This window comes from Asterias rubens, chromosome 20, assembly GCF_902459465.1.
Source record: "Asterias rubens chromosome 20, eAstRub1.3, whole genome shotgun sequence".
NCBI lineage: Eukaryota > Metazoa > Echinodermata > Asteroidea > Forcipulatida > Asteriidae > Asterias > Asterias rubens.
In genome coordinates this window covers 12,066,113-12,085,660 of record NC_047081.1, presented here as the reverse complement: position 1 = coordinate 12,085,660, position 19,548 = coordinate 12,066,113, and the positions used below count along the sequence as shown (strand labels likewise).

The following is a 19,548-nucleotide window of genomic DNA, read 5'->3' as shown; positions in this document are numbered from 1 at the left end:
GACCGAAATTAAAAACTCAAGTCATTGGTCGGGTCTTATAACGTCATTTAATTGTGCCAGTACATTTCTTGAACACATTATAGAGAAGCCAATCACTGCGTCATTAACGATAAGATTGCCGACAAGATGCTGGTCAAACTGATGTCGCCATGAATAAATGTTTTCTTATTGGAATCTTCTATTCTCCCGCTTTGCCTCTTGAAGACATTTGTTTATACCCGCATATCGCAGTCAAACCATTGTCAAATGTTACGATAGACAACCTAAATTATTATGGCTTGAGTTTGGTACGAACTTCCCGCTGTTCTTCTGTCGTTTTCCGCTTATACATAAAATCGAATTCCGTTACTAAAGCAAACACTCATCGGTAGATATTGGGAAGATTATCTTTACCATGTTTTCTGTTTTATATTAAAGACACTGGACACCTTTAATAATTGTCATAGACCAGTATTTTCAATTGGTGAATCCCAACATGTGCATAAAAAACAGATCTGTGAAAATAATGGACTCAATTGGTCATCGAAGTTCAAAATAATGGACTCAATTGGTCATCGAAGTTCAAAATAATGGACTCAATTGGTCATCGAAGTTCAAAATAATGGACTCAATTGGTCATCGAAGTTCAAAATAATGGACTCAATTGGTCATCGAAGTTGCAAAATAGTAATGAAAGGGAACACTGTTGTTGCACCACGTGCTTTTAGATTGTCTTTCTCAAAAACTACGTTTCTTCAGAGGGAGACGTTTCTTATAAAGTTTTATACTATAATAATACACAGCTCTCCATTACTCTTTTACGAGTAATGTTTTCATCATTATTTGGAGTAATTACGGTTTTAGCATTATATTCCTAAAGTTTGACAACCTTTCAAGTCTTTCACCCTTGACCCTCGTTAAACCGTTTTATAATCAAACCGAGAAGAGTACAAAGTGCCCCAATGTTGATCTGAACTCCTCGTTTAGTTAACGTAACTTCATATTGTGTTCGTTCCGTTGTAAATCAAAAAGTGTATACCCAAGTTATTCAACATTTTCAAGATGGCAGACAATCAGACAGACAGTAAAGTTGAATGCAATGTCGACTGGGAACGTTTGCAAAAGGAATTAGGCAATGAGGTTAGTATGATTTCTTGATTAATCTAAAGTGCACTATTTCAATATGTTTCAATATAGTCTCGCGTGTAAAAATACGTGATTTTGTTTCCTTCATTTTGATATAATAATATTACAGCGAAGTAGGTTCCCATATGACGTCACACTTTGAGAGTCGTGAATAACGCCAGAGAGTGGCCTCGAGTCTAGGTCAATCCCCTTCCACCTTTCACCTACATTCATTTCACATTTTATAAACGCTATCAAATCCTACGTGTATATAGTACACAATAACAGCATTACATGCAACATGTTACGTACAATGTGTGCATGCCACATACACAGTGCACACTACATGCAGAGAGTCGAGATGACCTCACGTAAACTTTCCATATAATGTGTTTTGAATTATCCGATGTTTGTCAGCTGCACCAACGACACCCCGGGCCAATCAAAACGCAGATATAAAACTTATGTCACTGCTCGGTTACCAACGATCATTGTATCCATCAAAATCACTGCTGCAGAACACCTGTCTTTATCCGCAAGGATAAAGACAGGGGACCAGGCTCTTGTAGTTGTATCGTTGCGGGCGGTATTCTCATCCAGCAACTGGCAAACTTGTCAAATTCGTGCTGATTGTATAGCACTAAGAATCGATGCCGGGTGATTCTCTAAATCCTGTTATTTTTCTATTTTCAGCGATTTATTCATTAACTTGATCGTAAACTGGTGTTTGCATCTTTGAGAGGTGTGAAAATAGACGAGCAGAGGATACTGTTTGAAATGTCAAGACCACACCTGCCTTTTCAGCGTCATTGCACTCCCACAAAGAGCTTTTAAACACGGCTGTACCAGCAAGTTTATTATTACATTGTTTAGGCTTATTCTTATAGATTATATAAATAGTTGTCAGCATACAGAGAGAGATCGTAGAACACAAGTTACTGACGAAAATAACCATGAGTAGCATTTAACACCGGTATGAACCTTGGTGCCATCCATCCGCAGGCCACGTTATTATAGCAAAGTACTCTATATAACTACAAACTAATGCTTTGTCATTAGCAGCACCACGATAGAAATGCTTCATTGCATAGGTTTCTAGTGATATAATGCAAAGATCAATATTTACCTTTAAGTGGAGAAACATTGGGCATGTTATAAGTCGTGTCCTCAGACGACGGTAATGCCCGACGGTAATGCCGATTGATATGGCGTGTAGAAGATCGCCACCTCCGGTTTGGAATGTACAGTTAGAGATTTAACATTGCCAGAAAGTATTTCGGGGGGGATGTTCAGAGGGGACATTCTGTGGAATTAAGTATCCTTTGGGTGGGTGTGACGTAATTCATCTGTGGTTATTCTATACCATTCTTTGTTAGTCTGATCAATGCTAAAACATACATTCCGATTCTAGGTGGACTTTTCTCCACCTGTTTGCAAGTATACAAGGGAGTTCTCATCATGTTAGCATTGTTAAAATAGGTTTACGTTGGCCCCATTGTCTAACCTTTTGATTGAACTTTAAAATCGCCTGAACATGCCTTTTCCAGCTGCATTTCCCTTGCCTTGATTGAGACTAACAGTACAATAAACGTGTTTGCGCATGCGTACTGTGGAAGTGCGGAGCCACTCGATGATGCTTACCATCATTTCAAGAACTTGAAGAAAAACATGATAATTTCCGTAAACATGATAATTTCCGTAAACATGATAATTTCCGTAAACATGATAATTTCCGTAAACATGATAATTTCCGTAAACATGATAATTTCCGTAAACATGATAATTTCCGTAAACATGATAATTTCCGTAAACATGATAATTTCCGTAAACATGATAATTTCCGTAAACATGATAATTTCCGTAAACATGATAATTTCCGTAAACATGATAATTTCCGTAAGCATGATAATTTCCGTAAACATGATAATTTCCGTAAACATGATAATTTCCGTAAACATGATAATTTCCGTAAACATGATAATTTCCATTGTTTGACATTAAAGATGACGGTCAATGCAGGGATTTTACACGATCCCTAACCTAAAACAACAATAACAACAACAACAACAACATCAAAAACAAAAACAATAACAACAATACCCACATCCCATAACTACCATAGCAAGCCCAGCAAGGATGCTCACACTTTTCATACTTTTAAGAAACTGCTCAAATGTTAAATTAAGTGTTAAATTGACTTCATGCGCCTTTGAAAAAATATATAAAATATCTTCTGATTAATTGATTTGCTGCTTAGAGTATGTCGTGTATCTGTTGATTTATTTGATATTCTTGTTCATAGTTTTGTCAGCTTGAATGCACTACTGAGGAGCTGAGTGGTGGAGAGTCAAACTGGGTATTCAGAATAACATCTATGACTGGATCATCCGTCATCGTTAAGCAATCTATGGGATACTTCAAGGTAACAAGCGATGTAATTTTCATAAAACTGATACCACCAAATATTTCGTATTTGAAAGTTAAGAGAGGGTGTGTTTTTGGTAGTTACTCAAACAATAAATGATCATAACAACTTAAATGTTAAAGAGCACTGGAGAGGTGTTAGAAACAACACCCTTTGAAGTAATGTAATTGTAGAGAAAGGGGATTTGTTCACCCCCATAAAAATAGAGTATTCGAAAGGCTTCAGTCATGGTTTTCAGTCCCTAAACTGCCCGACTGCACGTTGTGTTCTGTGTGGGTTTTTTTAAGAATCTGATAAACACAACTCTGTGCAGCAAGAGTGTTTTTTTAAACAATATTCTAGCAACTTCGATAACGAACTGAGCCCAAATTTTGACCGTTTTTTTTATTTATTACATGCATATGTTGAGACACACCAACTGAGAAGACTGATCTTTGACAATGACCAATAGTATCCTGCCTTTAAATACTTACTCAGATTAAGACGTGGGGAACCCAAACAGGGAAACCCGCGCAGTCGGTTAGTTTAGGGACTGAAAACCCAATCCACTTTGTAAGGCTCCGTTCCAAACAGATGAAAGGCATGTGGAAAAACCACTGAGCCAACCTGACTGCCTTTAAACACAAGGAACCTGTCGATTTTGCTTGCTTCATTTATTTCTGATGGTCAATCACAGGTTGTTGGTCCAGAATTACCGATGACTGAAAGAAGGAATCAAACCGAGTATTTTACGCTGTCTTTACTAAATCAACTCGCTCCAGGATCTGTACCAGAACCAATCTTCTTTGATGAAGATAACTGTTATTGTGAGTCTTACTTTAAGTATTACTGGTTTATCCAAATCTGCTATAAAACAATATAAAAGTACGGCAAATAATATGAATGCAATAGGGACGTTACAAATTAAAACCAATAGACAATAGATTTGTTACGAAAACCAACAATAAATATAACGCAAAAAATATTAATTTAAAACCACACTTTACTATCAAACTAGACTAAGTTACAATAAACAAAAACAAGAAAACAAAAACAAATAAAAAGTTCTTTTGGTGATGGTGGTAGTGGTAGTGGTGACGGGGTGGAGGAGGGGGTGGGGCTCATGGGAAGGGTGTTGTCATCTTCAAAGTCAAAGTGTATTCTGATGTGGCCATTAAGAGGGAAAATATAAACAGAATAGCATTTTTTTCTTTTGATCATGTAAATGAAGCCGTGGGTTCGCTACAGCTACTGTAGCACCCAGGAACCTTAGGCTTCAATTTAACCATTAAGAACAACCAAGGGCTATCCCATTTTGAAAACAATAAAAAGGAAACACACTATCATCAGGTAAGAACTTAAAACCGGTTCATCATCGAAAGAATAAAAACAATATATCAAGCAGGTTATGAACTGAACTTGATTCCACCATTATTGCGATGCAGATGTAATGCAAGACCTCTTTGACTACGACATCCTACGACAGATGTTCCAACGACACCAGGCTAGTCTACCCGCTATTCAAGACGTGGCACGGTACATTGCAAAGCTACATCGGGGTACACATAAGACTAATGTGACTGAGACCAGTCTCGCCAAGATGGTGGAGAAGACCAAGTAGGTATTCAAATGAGGCCCCAATTTCATAAAGCTGCTTAATAAGCAGAAAACATTAACAATTTTCTGCTAGGCAGAAATGAGCAGGATACCAGTCATTAGTGGTACATGTGACATAGTATTTTGGCTGGTAACCTTGTTCAAGTAAGCAAAATGTTGTTGTGCTTAGCTGCTTCAGCAGCTCTATGAAATTGGGTTCATTGGAAACTCTGAAAATATTGAAGAGGCAATAAAACAACGAGTGAATCTGTGGAAATTTGAAGAACTTTTACAGAGGCCGGAGCAAACCGGTTCTCGTTCGTCAAACCCGATCCTTGCAAATCTAAAAAAAGCTTTTACGCATTCCAATTGTGCTAACAAATTAAGTTCTATCTTCCATTCTTACAATGAAAGTTTCTCACGCATACTTAAAAGAAGTGCATAACTTCGGCAACGTACTGAGCCCAACTTCATTAAGCGTGTAAGCACAAAAACTTGCCATCGGCACAGAAAAATATTGATTAGCAGAAACTGGTTACCAGTGAAAAGTCCATAAAGAATACATCGGTGTGAATGGTGCCCCCCCCCCCCCAATATTTTTCTTAGCATAAATTTTTGCTTAGCAGTATTTTTTGCTTAACAGTTTTATGAAATTTTGCCATGGTTTCCAGGAGATGTTAATGTATGTATAGTTTTTTAAATCATCTATAGTAAGCGTTAAACAGAGGACATATAATATATTTAACCGTTTCGGTTCTTGTTTTTTTGCTTATTTTCTCAAATAGGAATGATGCATTCCAGGGGATCCTAGTTTACTATATTTTTGAAAACATTCACAAGGATGAAAACATCGAGAGACAGTCACCCGCATTGAAAGAAATATACGATTTAATGAGCAAGGATTCAGTGATCGTTACAAATAGGGCGAGGCTTCGAGATGTCATGGAAACGAAAGAAGAATGTTTGATCCATGCTGACCTTCATGCCAGCTCCATCTTGATAAAAGGAGACTCTGCAAAGGTATTCATTGTCATAAAGGGTTACATTAATCATTACTAAAAGGAATCACGTTTACCAACACAAAGGGACTGGTTCAACGTTCGCAATCACAAACAAACCAGCGCCTTGTTCATCTTTGATGTAGGGCCTATCCGTTCAAGGAACGGGCAATGTTCAAACAGTGATTGGCTATTTATGTATGAGTGAACTATGACCTCTCTTACAACACTGCTCAAGCAGAAAATAATTATTGCTTATCCAGAAACATTTCTGCTTTGCAAATATTTTTACGGAGCCGGTCACAAAATGCCACACTGGCATGGTATTTTCACTGACATAACATTTTGGGGATTAGGTCTGACAGGGTAGTTTGAATTAACCACTCTTTTTGTCTTATTCTTAGATCATTGATTTTGAGGCGTCAAGAGTTGGCCCAGCGGGTGAAGACATTGGCCATCTACTCTCCAATTACATGGTTGTCTACCTGGAGCATAAGTTCTACCCGTCAAAGATAATCCGACCTTTTATTCTTTACTTGAGGAATGCATTAAGGAAACAGGTACCAGTGTTTCTCTGCTTTGTCACCCAAACCCACATTAAAAAAACGTTAAGTCCGGTTCATATTTGCGAACGCGAATGCGAATGTTGACGTCACAAATTTGCAAAGAATAATTCGCCTCATTTAGGGTTAGAATGCATGTGACGTCATTCATGAATATTAATACAGTACACCGCTCTTAATATTCATGCATGACGTCATCATTCTAACCCAAAACGAGCCCATCTGCGCACGTCACGCCACCACCAGTACCAGCCACTCGATCCTAGTTGCAGTGGCTGCGCCTATGGCCTCGCTTTGGGTTAGAATGGTGACGTCATTCATGAATATTTAGAGAGGCGTATGATACTTTGTTTTTAAGCTAATGGAATATATATAAAGCCACGGGTTTCGCTGTAATGCAAATCCGAGTATATCTAGTCGTTAACAATAATATTCACAAAAAGGTCACACCAGCAAATCACATTTTTCACAGAAGTCAAATAAGTGTACGTACCGATTAATTCTATAGTGTACCTCGCTTACAACAATGAATATAATTGATTATCCACAGTGAAAATATACTTTAATGATGCGGCCGAGTATCTAACGCCCGAACAATTCGCTGCAACAGTGTCTGATACAGCTGGATTCATGGGCTGTAGGCTCGTAAGAAGGTAAGTAAGGTGGGTCTTTTAGGCCAACTCGATCCACAAACATCCCACTCCTCCAGCCCCTTTTCTACCCACAGACTGTCCCCCTATCTTCCTCCTTAAAGACCTATATCAATGCATTAAAAAAAAACGTAGTTTGGAAGAGAATAGAGAACTGAATTATTATCATTTCTGCGGGAGTTAAAGTAGTCACTTCAACAGCAGCTTTTCATCTTATCTCAAAAGGAATAACAGTACATCCTGGACCAATTGAATACTAAAGAGAGATTTTACGAACTGAATTATTCCGATATATATTAATACAGATAGACCCTTTAAAATGATAGGTTTCGTGGTTGTCCCTGTTCAAAGTTTAATGTTTTTTTTTCCTTCTTTGGTTTTGTCAGGATTTTGGGTAGACCGGAGGCAGGTGACGATCCAGCAGATCGAACTCTGATTGAAGTACCATGTCTACACTTGGGTCTCAGTCTTACTAGAGAATATACCAACATAATCACTCCAAGTGTTCTCATTCAACATCTCTTTGACAACAATGACGTCCAGAATAATAATAAATAAATAATTAAAGCTTAGAAAATTCAGAAAGCACAATTATATGCGTTAAGCAGCTTTGCTTTATTCAAGTTTATTTTCATATTAGATTAGACTAGTTTTATAGCCAAAACTAATTGTTAAAGGAACATTACATAATTGGTAAGAAACGTCTAAAGCTCACAGACTTACGTAGAAAACATCCATTGAAATATTTCTGTCTGAAATGTCATATTTGATGAGAAGTAAAGAAACAACTTTCCCGTTTGGAGTTTGGAGTTCGGTGAGCGTTTTATTCATTTTTGTGAATCGATGTCACGCAAAAAATGTGTAATGGATTTTCACAATTATGTCGTGACCCAGATGGCCGGTCGATCTTAAACTTCCACAGGTTTGTCAGTTCGAGTATATGGCGGATTACATAAAGTGCTTACACTGCCAGCAAATGTATTATAATTAGCAAACAAACAAGTTGTGTGTCATATTTCGGCAATTTACAAATTTTATATGAGTAAATGACTTTACACTGTAATAGTTTCTTATATAATGCACACTCCTATTATTGAAATGTATAGAGGAGAAGCCACAACCGGTAGCCGCAGCCACTAATAAGGAAGTATCTGACTTAAAATTCAATTCAATAAAATTTATTATAAAGATAAGTTCAATTTGTTATAAAAACATATCTTGACTCAGAGTGCCTTGTATCGTACCCACACCAATAAATGTTTTATATCGAGAATCAGCAACTCTTAATGTAATACTTCAATTGAAGGCAGTTCAACGAGCAACGGCACACAGTTCAAAAGATTCGGGCGCACGTGTTATTCCATCACACACTTTGAATGAAACATCTGGGGCGCCCTCTGGTGGCTTGAACGTGAACTGATGAAGGAGGCACGTGAACACGATGTAAAGTTCCATTTTGGCCAGCTGTTCACCCAGGCAGATCCGTCTTCCTGTGGGGGGGGGGGTGGAAATTTATTGAAGTGCAGTTGTCTAGGACCATATTCTTGTTATTCTTGTAAGGTTTAAATTCACTGCGAACTCAGATATTATTGACGCTATCACTATCTTAGTTCACGACCATGTATTCCTAATGAACAAAATTATGTTAAGCTGAATGGGACCAGACTATTTCCTTTATAACCTTTTGATTATGAATTATGAAGCAAGAGTGTCATTTCAAACGTCTGTCTAAAATTACTGGGGCGTTCGTCAAGAATGTTTGGTACCCTGTATCCCTTAACAAAAAAAGTAATTTGACCAAAATTAAGTGTTGTTTGTCTAATCCAACAAAAATTAAGAAATACAAAGCCCTTGTTTGTTTGTTGTTTGTCCTTCGAGAAAGAATTTGATATAGGGTCGACACGTCAACCCATTAGCTATTTTTGTCCCTCAACATGACAATTTACTTTACCTATTCCAAATGGAATGAGTTTCTCCCTTCGATGAAACCTGCCCTCATCGTCCAGAAATCTCTCAGGATTGAACTGTTCCGGATTTGGCCACTCTACTGGGTCCATGTGTACATTCCATAAGTTGGTGATAACGATGGAGCCTTTCGGTATGCTGTATCTAAAAAATCAAAATACAATCACAAACGGCAGGTCAGTGTGTAACCAATTTGTTTACTGACGTCACATGTTTATTCAAGAAGATTTCCAGTTGAGACAGACATAACGTGCAAACAAATATCCGGAGGAAGTCAAGGTCGTGGAACTTTGAGTTCTGTGATGAATCATTTTAAAGCTGGGTTATAAAAACTTTCAATAAGCTGTTATTTTCACGTCAGTGTCAATAGGCCGATGAGCAATTTCTAGTAAACAAAAATTTTGCCTTCGAAGAAATATTCTGTTAAAAGAAAAACTTCTAAAACATAATAATGACAAAACTTACCCTCTCAATATGGTATCCTCAGTGCATCTATGGGGTACTCCTAGCGGCACAATGCTCCCCATCCTTTGAATCTCACTCAGCACTGCTTCTGTAAACGGTAACTCCGGCTTATCAGAGAGCCGTGGAAGTCTGTTACGACCCACAGCTTCGTCAAGTTCCTTCTGAACTCGAGACTGTATGTCTGGAAAAGCTATCATATACAGCAAAGCCCATCGGAGTGTAGTCGAGGTGGTCTCTGTTCCTGCACCAAAGAGCTCCCCAAAGGTGTGATGCATAGTGACCGGAGTTAAGTAGGTAGGTACACCTTGCTGCTTCTTACGATTCATCTCCTTTAAGAAAGCTCCCGCGAAATCTCGCGGATCCTCATCATTTCCCCCATCTTCGGTATCCCTCGTGTAACACAACTGAGACAGAATTTCGTCCAACCTCAAATTAATGCTGATGGTTTTCTTCACGATTGGGAGGAACTGCATCTTGGCGAATATGGGTACGAATTGAATTACTCCACCCGCCCCAATGAGCTCAAACATTTCATTGAGAATCGAGAGAAGACGCTGAAACCTTTTGTCTGTGTACTCGAATCTTCTACCGAAGACCACTGAGCAGATGATGTTAGAGACTGCGTTTTCAATCATATGACTCGGGTTGATTCTTTTCCCTTTTGATTTGTGAAGTCCTTCGATCAGACATTTCGTCTCTGTCGTGATGTGGGCTTCGAAACTTGACTTCCCCACTCCAAGCCCTCTTAAGGTAGTTACAGAGAAACGTCTTAGCTCAGTCCAAGGTTCCCCCTCCGATGCTGAAAGAACACCTGTCAACCCAAAGAAAGACATTTAATCACCCTGACAAACCAACAACATCTTTAAAATCTTCTCATTATGCAGACATTGTGAACCATAACTTACCATCAATAAATAATAGTGTTTTGAATAGCTGAACTTGTGTCCCCGGTGATTATTTGTATGGTGAATACACATACATAGTACACACTCGACCCTCCTATTATTTTGTCTGACTATTTTGCCAGTTGTACCATCGTATTATTTTTGTTTTTGCAGTTTTGGGTTTTTTGGAGCAAGTTTGTCCCAAACAAGGCTAAAAGCCATTCTTGTTTTACAAGTAATAAAAAAAAACTTTACATCTAGACGGCAGCTTGGTATACACTGTGTTTTGTCCCCGCCCCCCCCCCCTCCCTCTCTCTTCATTGATTATGTAGTCAAAGCATTGTTTTAAAAAAACTGAAAGATTTTTTTTTTACCGTATCCAGGGAGTGTTATTTGTCTGATCTCGAGGGTCGGCCGTCCACTCAGTTGATGCTGCGCAAAGGCTTCTTTCATGACGTCATAATCTTGCAAGACGACGATGAGTTGATTGGCTACTGAGAAACTCATGAGGGACTTGTACCTGTTTCGAGTAATAATTAGACAGAACTATCAGTCCATGATGTGTTCCGCCATATTTGATCATTAATTATTGGTATTCAGGAGAGGGGTTTTAAGTCCCGATGATCAGATAGCTTCCCCACCCGGCCTAGCTCCCCCAAAACCCACCACCCTAACTCCAGCAAAGCTATAGTGTTATTGTGGCTCACAGACTCAAAAACATTTAAAACAATATAAAAGTTCATTTGTTCAAGAAAAAAGAAAGAAAAAAATTAATTGATAGGTATGATGTTAGAAATTAGAGATACGCTGCTTCGAAAGTCAGATCAGTGCTGAACGTAATGCAAGTATAAAGCCCTCTATTGTAGCGCTGTTAAAGAAGCATATACCTAAACACAAAACCATCTAATAATGACGTACGTAAGACTTTTAATGGAAAATAACATAATTATATCCCCACCTTAGACCGAGCTTTGCCAATGCATCGTGAATGGGTTCTTTTGTCATAGCTAGCTGTGGAATGTAGCCGAGTAGAGGCCAGCCATACGGGCCTGGTGGTAGATTCTTGGGCCGGCGACCCAATAAGAAAAGAAAGGCAAAGATCGTAAATCCGAGGATGACTGTCCTGACGTTGATTTGACTCCATACATCGTACAGATCCATGTTTCTTGAGACGAATTAGCCGTCGAACACTGCACCAACCAAAAATACATGTATATGGTATAAATGTTTTTAAAAATTAGAATGGCCTAGCGGTTTGATCCTATAGGCTAAAATGACCTCACAATAATATATCAGATACACTGCGATGATTTTTATAGCCTTGCTCAAGGCAGTCGAATTATTCACTCCGAAAAAAGACCGCCGCTGTAGAAAAACCCACCCGTATTCACCCCGTACAATATCCGCATGCGGAGGCCGTTTCATTTCATTTCATTTCATTTCATTTCATTTTATTGGAATCACAATTCGTGGCCCACAGGCCAAATTGCACATGATTTACAATAATTAAATAGTAAAAACATTATTATTATTGATAAAATAATTATTATTAATATAAAAAGATAATAAAAAACACACATGAACAGGACTGGTGGAATACAAACAATGATGAACTGCAGTAATACAAAAAAGCACAATAAAAACATAAAACAAATAGAAGGCAGGATAAAAACACGCCATCCAAAACACACGGAAATAGGACTGGATGAGGCCGTCATTGCCTCACATCCTGTGTTGTCTGATAGGTCTGACGAAAGATATACATATTCATGGCTGCATACTAGCATATCCAAAAGCCCCCCCCCCCCCCATTTTTCCACTGGTGGAAATTCGTTCATGAAACACATTAAACCCGGAAGTTACAGACCCGACAAGGCTGTCGGCCTGACGGCCTCCGCATGCGGTTAGTGGTACGAGTGCGGATGACTTGTGTGCACAGTACTCGTACGATGTGACAGTGTGTATACGGGTGGGTCAGGCGGTGTGATCGCACGCACCACGAATAGGGTATACGGGTGGGTTTACGGCGGCGTCTTTTCGGAGCGAATAATGCGACTGCCTTGAGCAACGCTATGATTTATACTGAATACCGTCTACCCGAATTCGCCATTAATGTACGTGTTCTTTGGTTACAGTGATCTTTAATTGGTGTTGTTGTTTGGTTACAGTGATCTTTAATTGGTGTTGTTGGGATGGGATGGTGTTAGGGGGTCACTTGGGTGGTGTTGATGAGTGTGGATTGGGTTCTAGAAGCTTATCCCGAACAAGTTAACTGACCAGACTCTTCGACAAACTTGCACTTTTCTGCAAAATATGTTTGTTTGTTTCCTACATAGAGAGCTGGTTTACCAATACCGCTCAAGATTAAAAGAAAATTTAAACACAATTCAACAATCCGTAAAATCAAAGACCTTCAAATCTTTGATTAACCAGAAAATGTTCAGGTTTACATCGTTTGGCTCAGCGCATACATTTTACAATAATTTGACATAATTGTGCTGAGCCATCATAACATCACGCATCAACTGATAGATATAACATTAGATTTTAGCTTGGCGTTCCGTAGTTGAAAACAAATGTCTATATACTTGTTGCCGATATTTCAAATTTTTCACCTTTTATTTACGTGTCTCTATTGTCGAACTTTAACTTCTCTCTTTTCGTCTCAAAGTGCAGAGAGACTTCTCTGTAATTGGGATAACGAGTGGCTCATAATCATTACTTAAAGTGCCGCTGTTTGTGTTTTGTGTTTAACAATGTTTTGTGTATTTTAAGGTCTTTTTAAAGGCAGTGGACACTATTGGTAATTACTCAAAATAATGATTGGCATAACACCTTACTTGGTTACGAGTAATGGGGAGAGGTTGATGGAATAATACATTGTGAGAAACGGCTCCTTCAGAAGTGCAATAGTTTTCGAGAAAGAAGTAATTTTCCTCAAATTTGATTTCGAGGCCTCAGTTTTAGAATTTGGGGTCTCGAATCAAGCACCTGAAAGCAACTTCGAGTGACAAGGGTGTTTTTTCTTTCATTATTATCTTGCAACTTCGACGACCAATTGAGCTCAAATTTTCACAGGTTGGTTATTTTAGGCATATGTTGAGATACACAAAGTGAGAAAACTGGTCTTTGACAATTACCAATAGTGTCCACTGTCTTTAAGCACATGATCCAAGGCAATTTGTATTGCATACTTGCTTATAAATAGCAGTAACCAAATCATTCCATTAATCATCCTAATTGCATCCACAAACAGAGTTTTGGACCTATCAAGAACAATATTCTTTGAAACAAGAACTTACCAATACGAAATGTTCACTTCTGTCAACTCGCATTTACTGAAAGATGACTCGTCTGCGTGTAGCATTACAACTATTTAAGCTCTCACTGTGGTCAAGGGGTAATTTAAAGACTTGCTTCAATACCTGTCAATGGTTTTCGAAAACGGTTACAAAGTTCGGTTTCATTAAAAGTCACCAAACTTTTGCAGATGTTTTTTGTAAACAACTGTAGCCCGACTTTGATTGTGAATGAAGTATTCAGTATTACAACATACTTCGAAACATCACGTGCAACCCAGTAGTTTTTTGAAAACTACTGCAAAGTTCGGTGACCACAGTTAGGTCGCCAAACTTTTGCAAGATAAAGTGGCGTTTAACTAGTAGGGTTTTTGTTTTCCTCACAACTCTGCATATTATGGGCTCCGTCGTTCATCAAGAACAGTTTGATTTCATCGTATAATTATTATAGCATTGCTATATTGATTCCAATTGGGCTCTTGGAGACAATTTGTATTTTGCGGGGTCGAGGTGGGTTTCTGCTCTCTGCAAACAACTTTTTTCAAAACTTTACAGACTCCGACTCATATTAAAATATACGAGTATTCTCATTGATACATGTATTTCCGTTAGCTCTATAAACAGCTCGTTCGAAAATCATTTCCATGTAACTTCGCAAAAGCATTTATTTTAAGAATAGTTATCGTTTAATTAACATAGCATTGGTTCTGTGTTCAAATGTTTAGGTTTGGCCAGTCATTCTATTAAACAACAGGCATGTTTTGTTCTAGCTAAAGTTCAAAAACTTCGTTAACTTCGTATACTTTTCGTACAGGGTTGTTTTTATACCAATCATAATACATTCATATATAAACAAATGTATTGACTTTTATTTAATTACCTATTTTAAAATGTAGTTTTCTAACTTATTTGAAGTTGGAAGACAATACATTATTTAGAACACAAATGTCACAAAGTATTTCCCTACATAACTCACTTTTGTAAGCTTAACAACAAAATATCGCCATTTAAGGAAAAGCGATCAAAGCAACTTCATTGTCCCAGAAGATCTACAACATCTTCTATACCTCTGCCCGGGTATAGTGGTTAAAAAGGAGGATAGTTTTCCCGAACAATCCGATAACTACGCGGTAGTACAATACAGAAAGACGGTTCTCTAAGAACTGACTCTACGTGGCAGGTGGATACAAACAACCGTGGTGTTACCACAAACCAAGTCATTATAAAAGATCTACAATATTACTCTAGAATAAACAAGTTATCAGAGTCTCAACATAAGTACAAACTTTAGTACGTTTTTAGATATAAACGCCTTTTGGTGTCAGTGAACTTTTCACAGGTGCATTATCTTTTAATCAACGAGCAACGGCAGACAATTCAAACGATGCCGGCGCACGTGTTATACCGTTCAATGCTTTAAAGGAAACATCTGGAGCGCCCTCTGGTGGCTTGAAGGTGAACTGATGAAGGAGGCACGTAAACACGATGTAAAGTTCCATTTTGGCCAGCTGTTCACCCAAGCAGATCCGTCTTCCTGTGAACAAAATGTGGAAGTTGAAAAAATGTAAAGTAAATAAAGGAACCATAATAATAGAAACCAGTTTTTGTATAGCGCTTTTCACACTCCAAGTGGGTCTCAAAGCGCTTCCACATTATTACCCCCTGGTCACTGGGCCTTAAATCATTCCTTAAACAAACTCAGCTCCCTGGGGAGTATACAGCCTGTGCAAAAAAATAATACGCGCTACTCGGCTGAATCAACCACAAGAACCATGTCCGCCCTCACAGGTACACATTTACCCCTGGGTGGAGACTTGATCAGAGACTAATTAATTATTATTGTCACGACTCCCGAACCTGCACACTCTGCACACAATCACAAGAGCTTGAGTTCGGTGTTCTATCAGCTTGGCTACGACACCCTACAAACTACTTCAAGTAGATCTTCTTCTACTTGCAGTATGACGACGAGACCTCAAATTAATTATTAAAATTCAAATTATGTATTTCATGGCGATACCAATCTCCGTTCACTGCACTATAACCACAATTTAGTATTTTCGATATTTAGCATTCAATTAAATTCAATTCAATTCAAAATATTATTTGAACTCTTTCCTAATGGGAGTTAAGTAAAGTGGGGTGCAGAACATCAAGATGTTTTTATTACCTATTCCAAATGGAATGAGTTTCTCCCTTCGATGAAACCTGCCCTCATCGTCCAGAAATCTCTCAGGATTGAACTGTTCCGGATTTGGCCACTCTACCGGGTCCATGTGTACACTCCACAAGTTAGCGATAACAAGGGAACCTTTGGGAACGGTGTATCTAAAAACCAACAATAAACTTTGTTTAGCTCCATGACAAACACAATCAGAAGGTCAGTATATACAGATTCTAGATAAAAGTTTGGCATCAATCCCTACACCTTGTGAGAAGACTAGGTCAATGAACTCTGAATAGTTTATAAAAAAAAAAAAAGTTTAAAATTAATCAATAGTCAGTATGAAGTGACTAGACCTTGCATTGACATCCTAACGCCGCCATCTTGTGCATTGGGCCTATTGATTAGGAGATGGTTCCTATTGGTTTTGTTTTAAACATTTTCTAATTGATCAACTAACCCTCTCAATATGGTATCCTCGGTGCATTTATGGGGTACTCCTAGCGGCACAATGCTCCCCATCCTTTGAATCTCACTCAACACTGCTTCTGTAAACGGTAACTCCGGCTTATCAGAGAGCCGTGGAAGTCTGTTACGACCCACAGCTTCGTCAAGTTCCTTCTGAACTCGAGACTGTATGTCTGGAAAAGCTACCATATAGAGCAAAGCCCATCGGAGTGTAGTCGAGGTGGTCTCTGTTCCGGCACCAAAAAGATCCCCAAAAGTATAATGCATACTGGCTGGAGTTAGATAGGTTGGCAAGCCTTGCTTCTTTTTGTCTGTCATTTCTTTCAAGAAAGCTCCCGCGAAATCTCGCGGATCTTCATCATTAAGTTCATCTTGGGCGTTCCTAGTGTACAGTAACTGATACAAAATCTCGTCAAAGCTCAAATTAATGCTGATGATTTTCTTCACGATTGGCAGGAACTGCATCTTGGCGAATATGGGTACGAATTGAACTACTCCACCCGCCCCAATGAGCTCAAACATCTTATTTAAAATCGAGAGAAGACGCTGAAACTTTTCATCTGTGTACTCGAATCTTCTGCCGAAAATCACTGAGCAGATGACGTTAGAGACTGCGTTTTCAATCATGTGTTTCGGATCGATGCTTTTTATGTTCGACTTGTGAAATTCTTCGATCAGACATTTCGTCTCTGTCGTAATGTGGTCTTCAAAACTTGACTTTCCAACTCCAAGTCCTCTTAAGGTAGTCACAGAGAAACGTCTTAGCTCAGTCCAAGCTTCCCCAGTTGCTGTAAGAACCCCTGTCAACCCATAAAAATAAGTATTGACCCTCAAAGAAAGTCTACAGACAGTTTCAGTTCTTTACGAGTGCAGAGAGACAAACTTTGAAACTGTATTAAAGCTCACACTGTCTGACCAATTTATAACATCATGTGTTGTTTTAAATGGTGTGACATGACATCATGGTCGCATATATTTGTATGCCCTTAACAAAGTTATGTGCACAGTTGAGCCACCATACATATCCGAGTCCGCAGTGAGGTTTACAATCACAGCAATCACATCATTGACAATTCCACAAGTCAGTCAAATTGCCCACCACATGATTTCAACATAAATTATAATGATTGTGATTTACCACACTATGGCCCTTTTGGAAACGACTGGATTTGGCTTTGGATTCGGCTAGGTTGGCCCCGTTGGTTGTTTGGACAATATTGCGCATGGTTTGGGTATACGCGCCCAGCGCTACCGACGAGAGAACGGAGCCTCAAGCCGAATTCAAAGCCGCAGCCCTGGGTAAGAAAAAAACCTATGAATCTTTTGCAATTACAGGCTCATTTTGTATTCTCATTGTAACCAGCCGTTGGCATTTCTTCGTAACTTCCATTTGTTTTTGAATATTCTTCCATCAGATGAATAGTAACTGATGCTGCATAACCTCTTAGAATTTTAACTTAGTTTATTTTGCTTACCATATCCAGGGAGTGTTATTTGGCTGATCTCGAGGGTCGGCCGTCCACTCAGTTGATGCTGCGCAAAGGCTTCTTTCATGACGTCATAATCTTGCAAGACAACGACGAGTTGATTGGCTACTGAGAAACTCACCACGTTTCCATACCTGTGTCGAATATTAGATGTATCTGTCCAATATAATTTCCGCCATCATTGATCAACCTTTGATTAAAAAAATGACCTCTATAGAGAAAGTAACACATCTTGACGAAGAGACTAGTTCAGACCTCATTACAAAAGAATAGACACTCTATCAAAATATTGTAGAAAAACCCTTTGCCACTTAATGCGAAAAAATATTTATTTTGAATGAATTTAATTTTATTTTTTACATAAAAGTGCATTATTGTACAGATTGGCGCCGATTGTAAACGTAGGCCGCCCTCTATTGTTTTGCGATTTGAATTGGTGGGTTTAATTTCATAATAGGAAATACAATTCATCCCCACCTTTGACCGAGCTTCGCCAATGCTTCGTGAATGGGTTCTTTTGTCATAGCTAGCTGTGGAATGTAGCCGAGTAGAGGCCAGCCATACGGGCCTGGTGGTAGATTCTTGGGCCGGCGACACAACCAGAAAAGAAAGGCAAAGATCGTCAATCCGAGGATGACTGTCCTGAGGTTGATTTGACTCCATACATCGTACAGATCCATGTTTCTTTGAGAAGAATTATCGCAAACTGCTTACCTACCAAACTGACCTGTGGTAGAAATAAAAAACAATAAACAGGGCTAGTATATCTGCTTATGTGTTATTGTTCTAACTCTTTCTTCTTAAGTATTAAGCAGAAGATTGAAAACATTGCATCAAACCAATACCTGTCTGCAAAGTGGAAATATTGGGACGTTGGGGAGCATTATGGGTCCTTCTTCCTCTATACCTCCTCAGACTGTCTTGTAATTCCTTGCCCCTTCCTCAAAATAACATTGCAGACAATCACTCGAGCCGGCCCTTATTCTCCCGTGTAACTGTTTCATTACAGATCATAAACAATAATAATGAATAGGGTAGATGGCCTTAGCTTTCGATCCAAACCGGACCTTCTTCAGAGGCATAAAACAAGTACATATCCATTTATAGAAAAAGAGATATTATATTAAACGTACCTGCTTATATTAACACTCGGGACCTCCAATTGGATTGCATCTTAGGATTGTGTGCTTGAAACATACGGAGCTTAAATGCAGGAGACTTTAGCATATGGCCTGCACTCCTTACTGCAGCCACAAACAGTCAACAGAACAGTGCAAGTTAAATATAACAAGAACTTACCTAGTGTAGAAATACCTTCAACTCAGTCAACTGTGGACACCTCTATTGATTATAATAACCTTGTCTGTACTGTTGTGCAATAAACCTATTACTCTTTTGGTAGTTTCGAAACGGAGATTTTATTCTGCTGGTTCAAACTTCAATGCGTTAGGATACCAAGTTCCAACCACCGCGCATTGTGTGTGTCAAAATGATTGGTATC

At 38.7% G+C, this 19,548-nt stretch overlaps 2 protein-coding genes across 6 annotated transcripts; one reads left to right on the top strand and one right to left on the bottom strand.

Annotated features, from left to right (window-relative positions):
* The first annotated feature begins 1,041 nt into the window (after positions 1-1,041).
* LOC117304013 (methylthioribose kinase-like) lies at positions 1,042-7,312 on the top strand. Its single transcript, XM_033788491.1, has 7 exons — positions 1,042-1,119; positions 3,407-3,526; positions 4,206-4,335; positions 4,954-5,125; positions 5,890-6,124; positions 6,507-6,662; positions 7,216-7,312. Exons 1-7 carry the CDS (start codon positions 1,042-1,044, stop codon positions 7,216-7,218), a joined length of 894 nt encoding a protein of 297 aa, XP_033644382.1. The 3' UTR covers positions 7,219-7,312.
* A 585-nt stretch (positions 7,313-7,897) lies between these two features.
* Positions 7,898-19,351, bottom strand: LOC117303760 (cytochrome P450 2J6-like). Of its 5 annotated transcripts, none has more exons than XM_033788090.1 (7): positions 18,036-18,097; positions 13,932-14,016; positions 11,588-11,819; positions 11,004-11,149; positions 9,746-10,556; positions 9,267-9,424; positions 7,898-8,805 (listed from the first exon to the last, which is right to left on the bottom strand). In XM_033788090.1, exons 3-7 carry the CDS (start codon positions 11,788-11,790, stop codon positions 8,627-8,629), a joined length of 1,497 nt encoding a protein of 498 aa, XP_033643981.1. In that variant the 5' UTR covers positions 11,791-11,819; positions 13,932-14,016; positions 18,036-18,097; the 3' UTR covers positions 7,898-8,626. The 5 variants fall into 5 exon arrangements, with proteins under 5 accessions (XP_033643981.1, XP_033643980.1, XP_033643983.1 ...); XM_033788092.1 differs by lacking the exons at positions 7,898-8,805; positions 9,267-9,424; positions 9,746-10,556; positions 11,004-11,149; positions 13,932-14,016 and adding exons at positions 15,334-15,462; positions 16,099-16,256; positions 16,553-17,360; positions 18,525-18,774; positions 19,181-19,351 and having other exon boundaries at positions 11,728-11,819; positions 18,036-18,181; XM_033788093.1 differs by lacking the exons at positions 7,898-8,805; positions 9,267-9,424; positions 9,746-10,556; positions 11,004-11,149; positions 11,588-11,819 and adding exons at positions 15,334-15,462; positions 16,099-16,256; positions 16,553-17,360; positions 18,525-18,774; positions 19,181-19,351 and having other exon boundaries at positions 13,730-14,016; positions 18,036-18,181.
* Between the last annotated feature and the right edge of the window lie 197 nt (positions 19,352-19,548).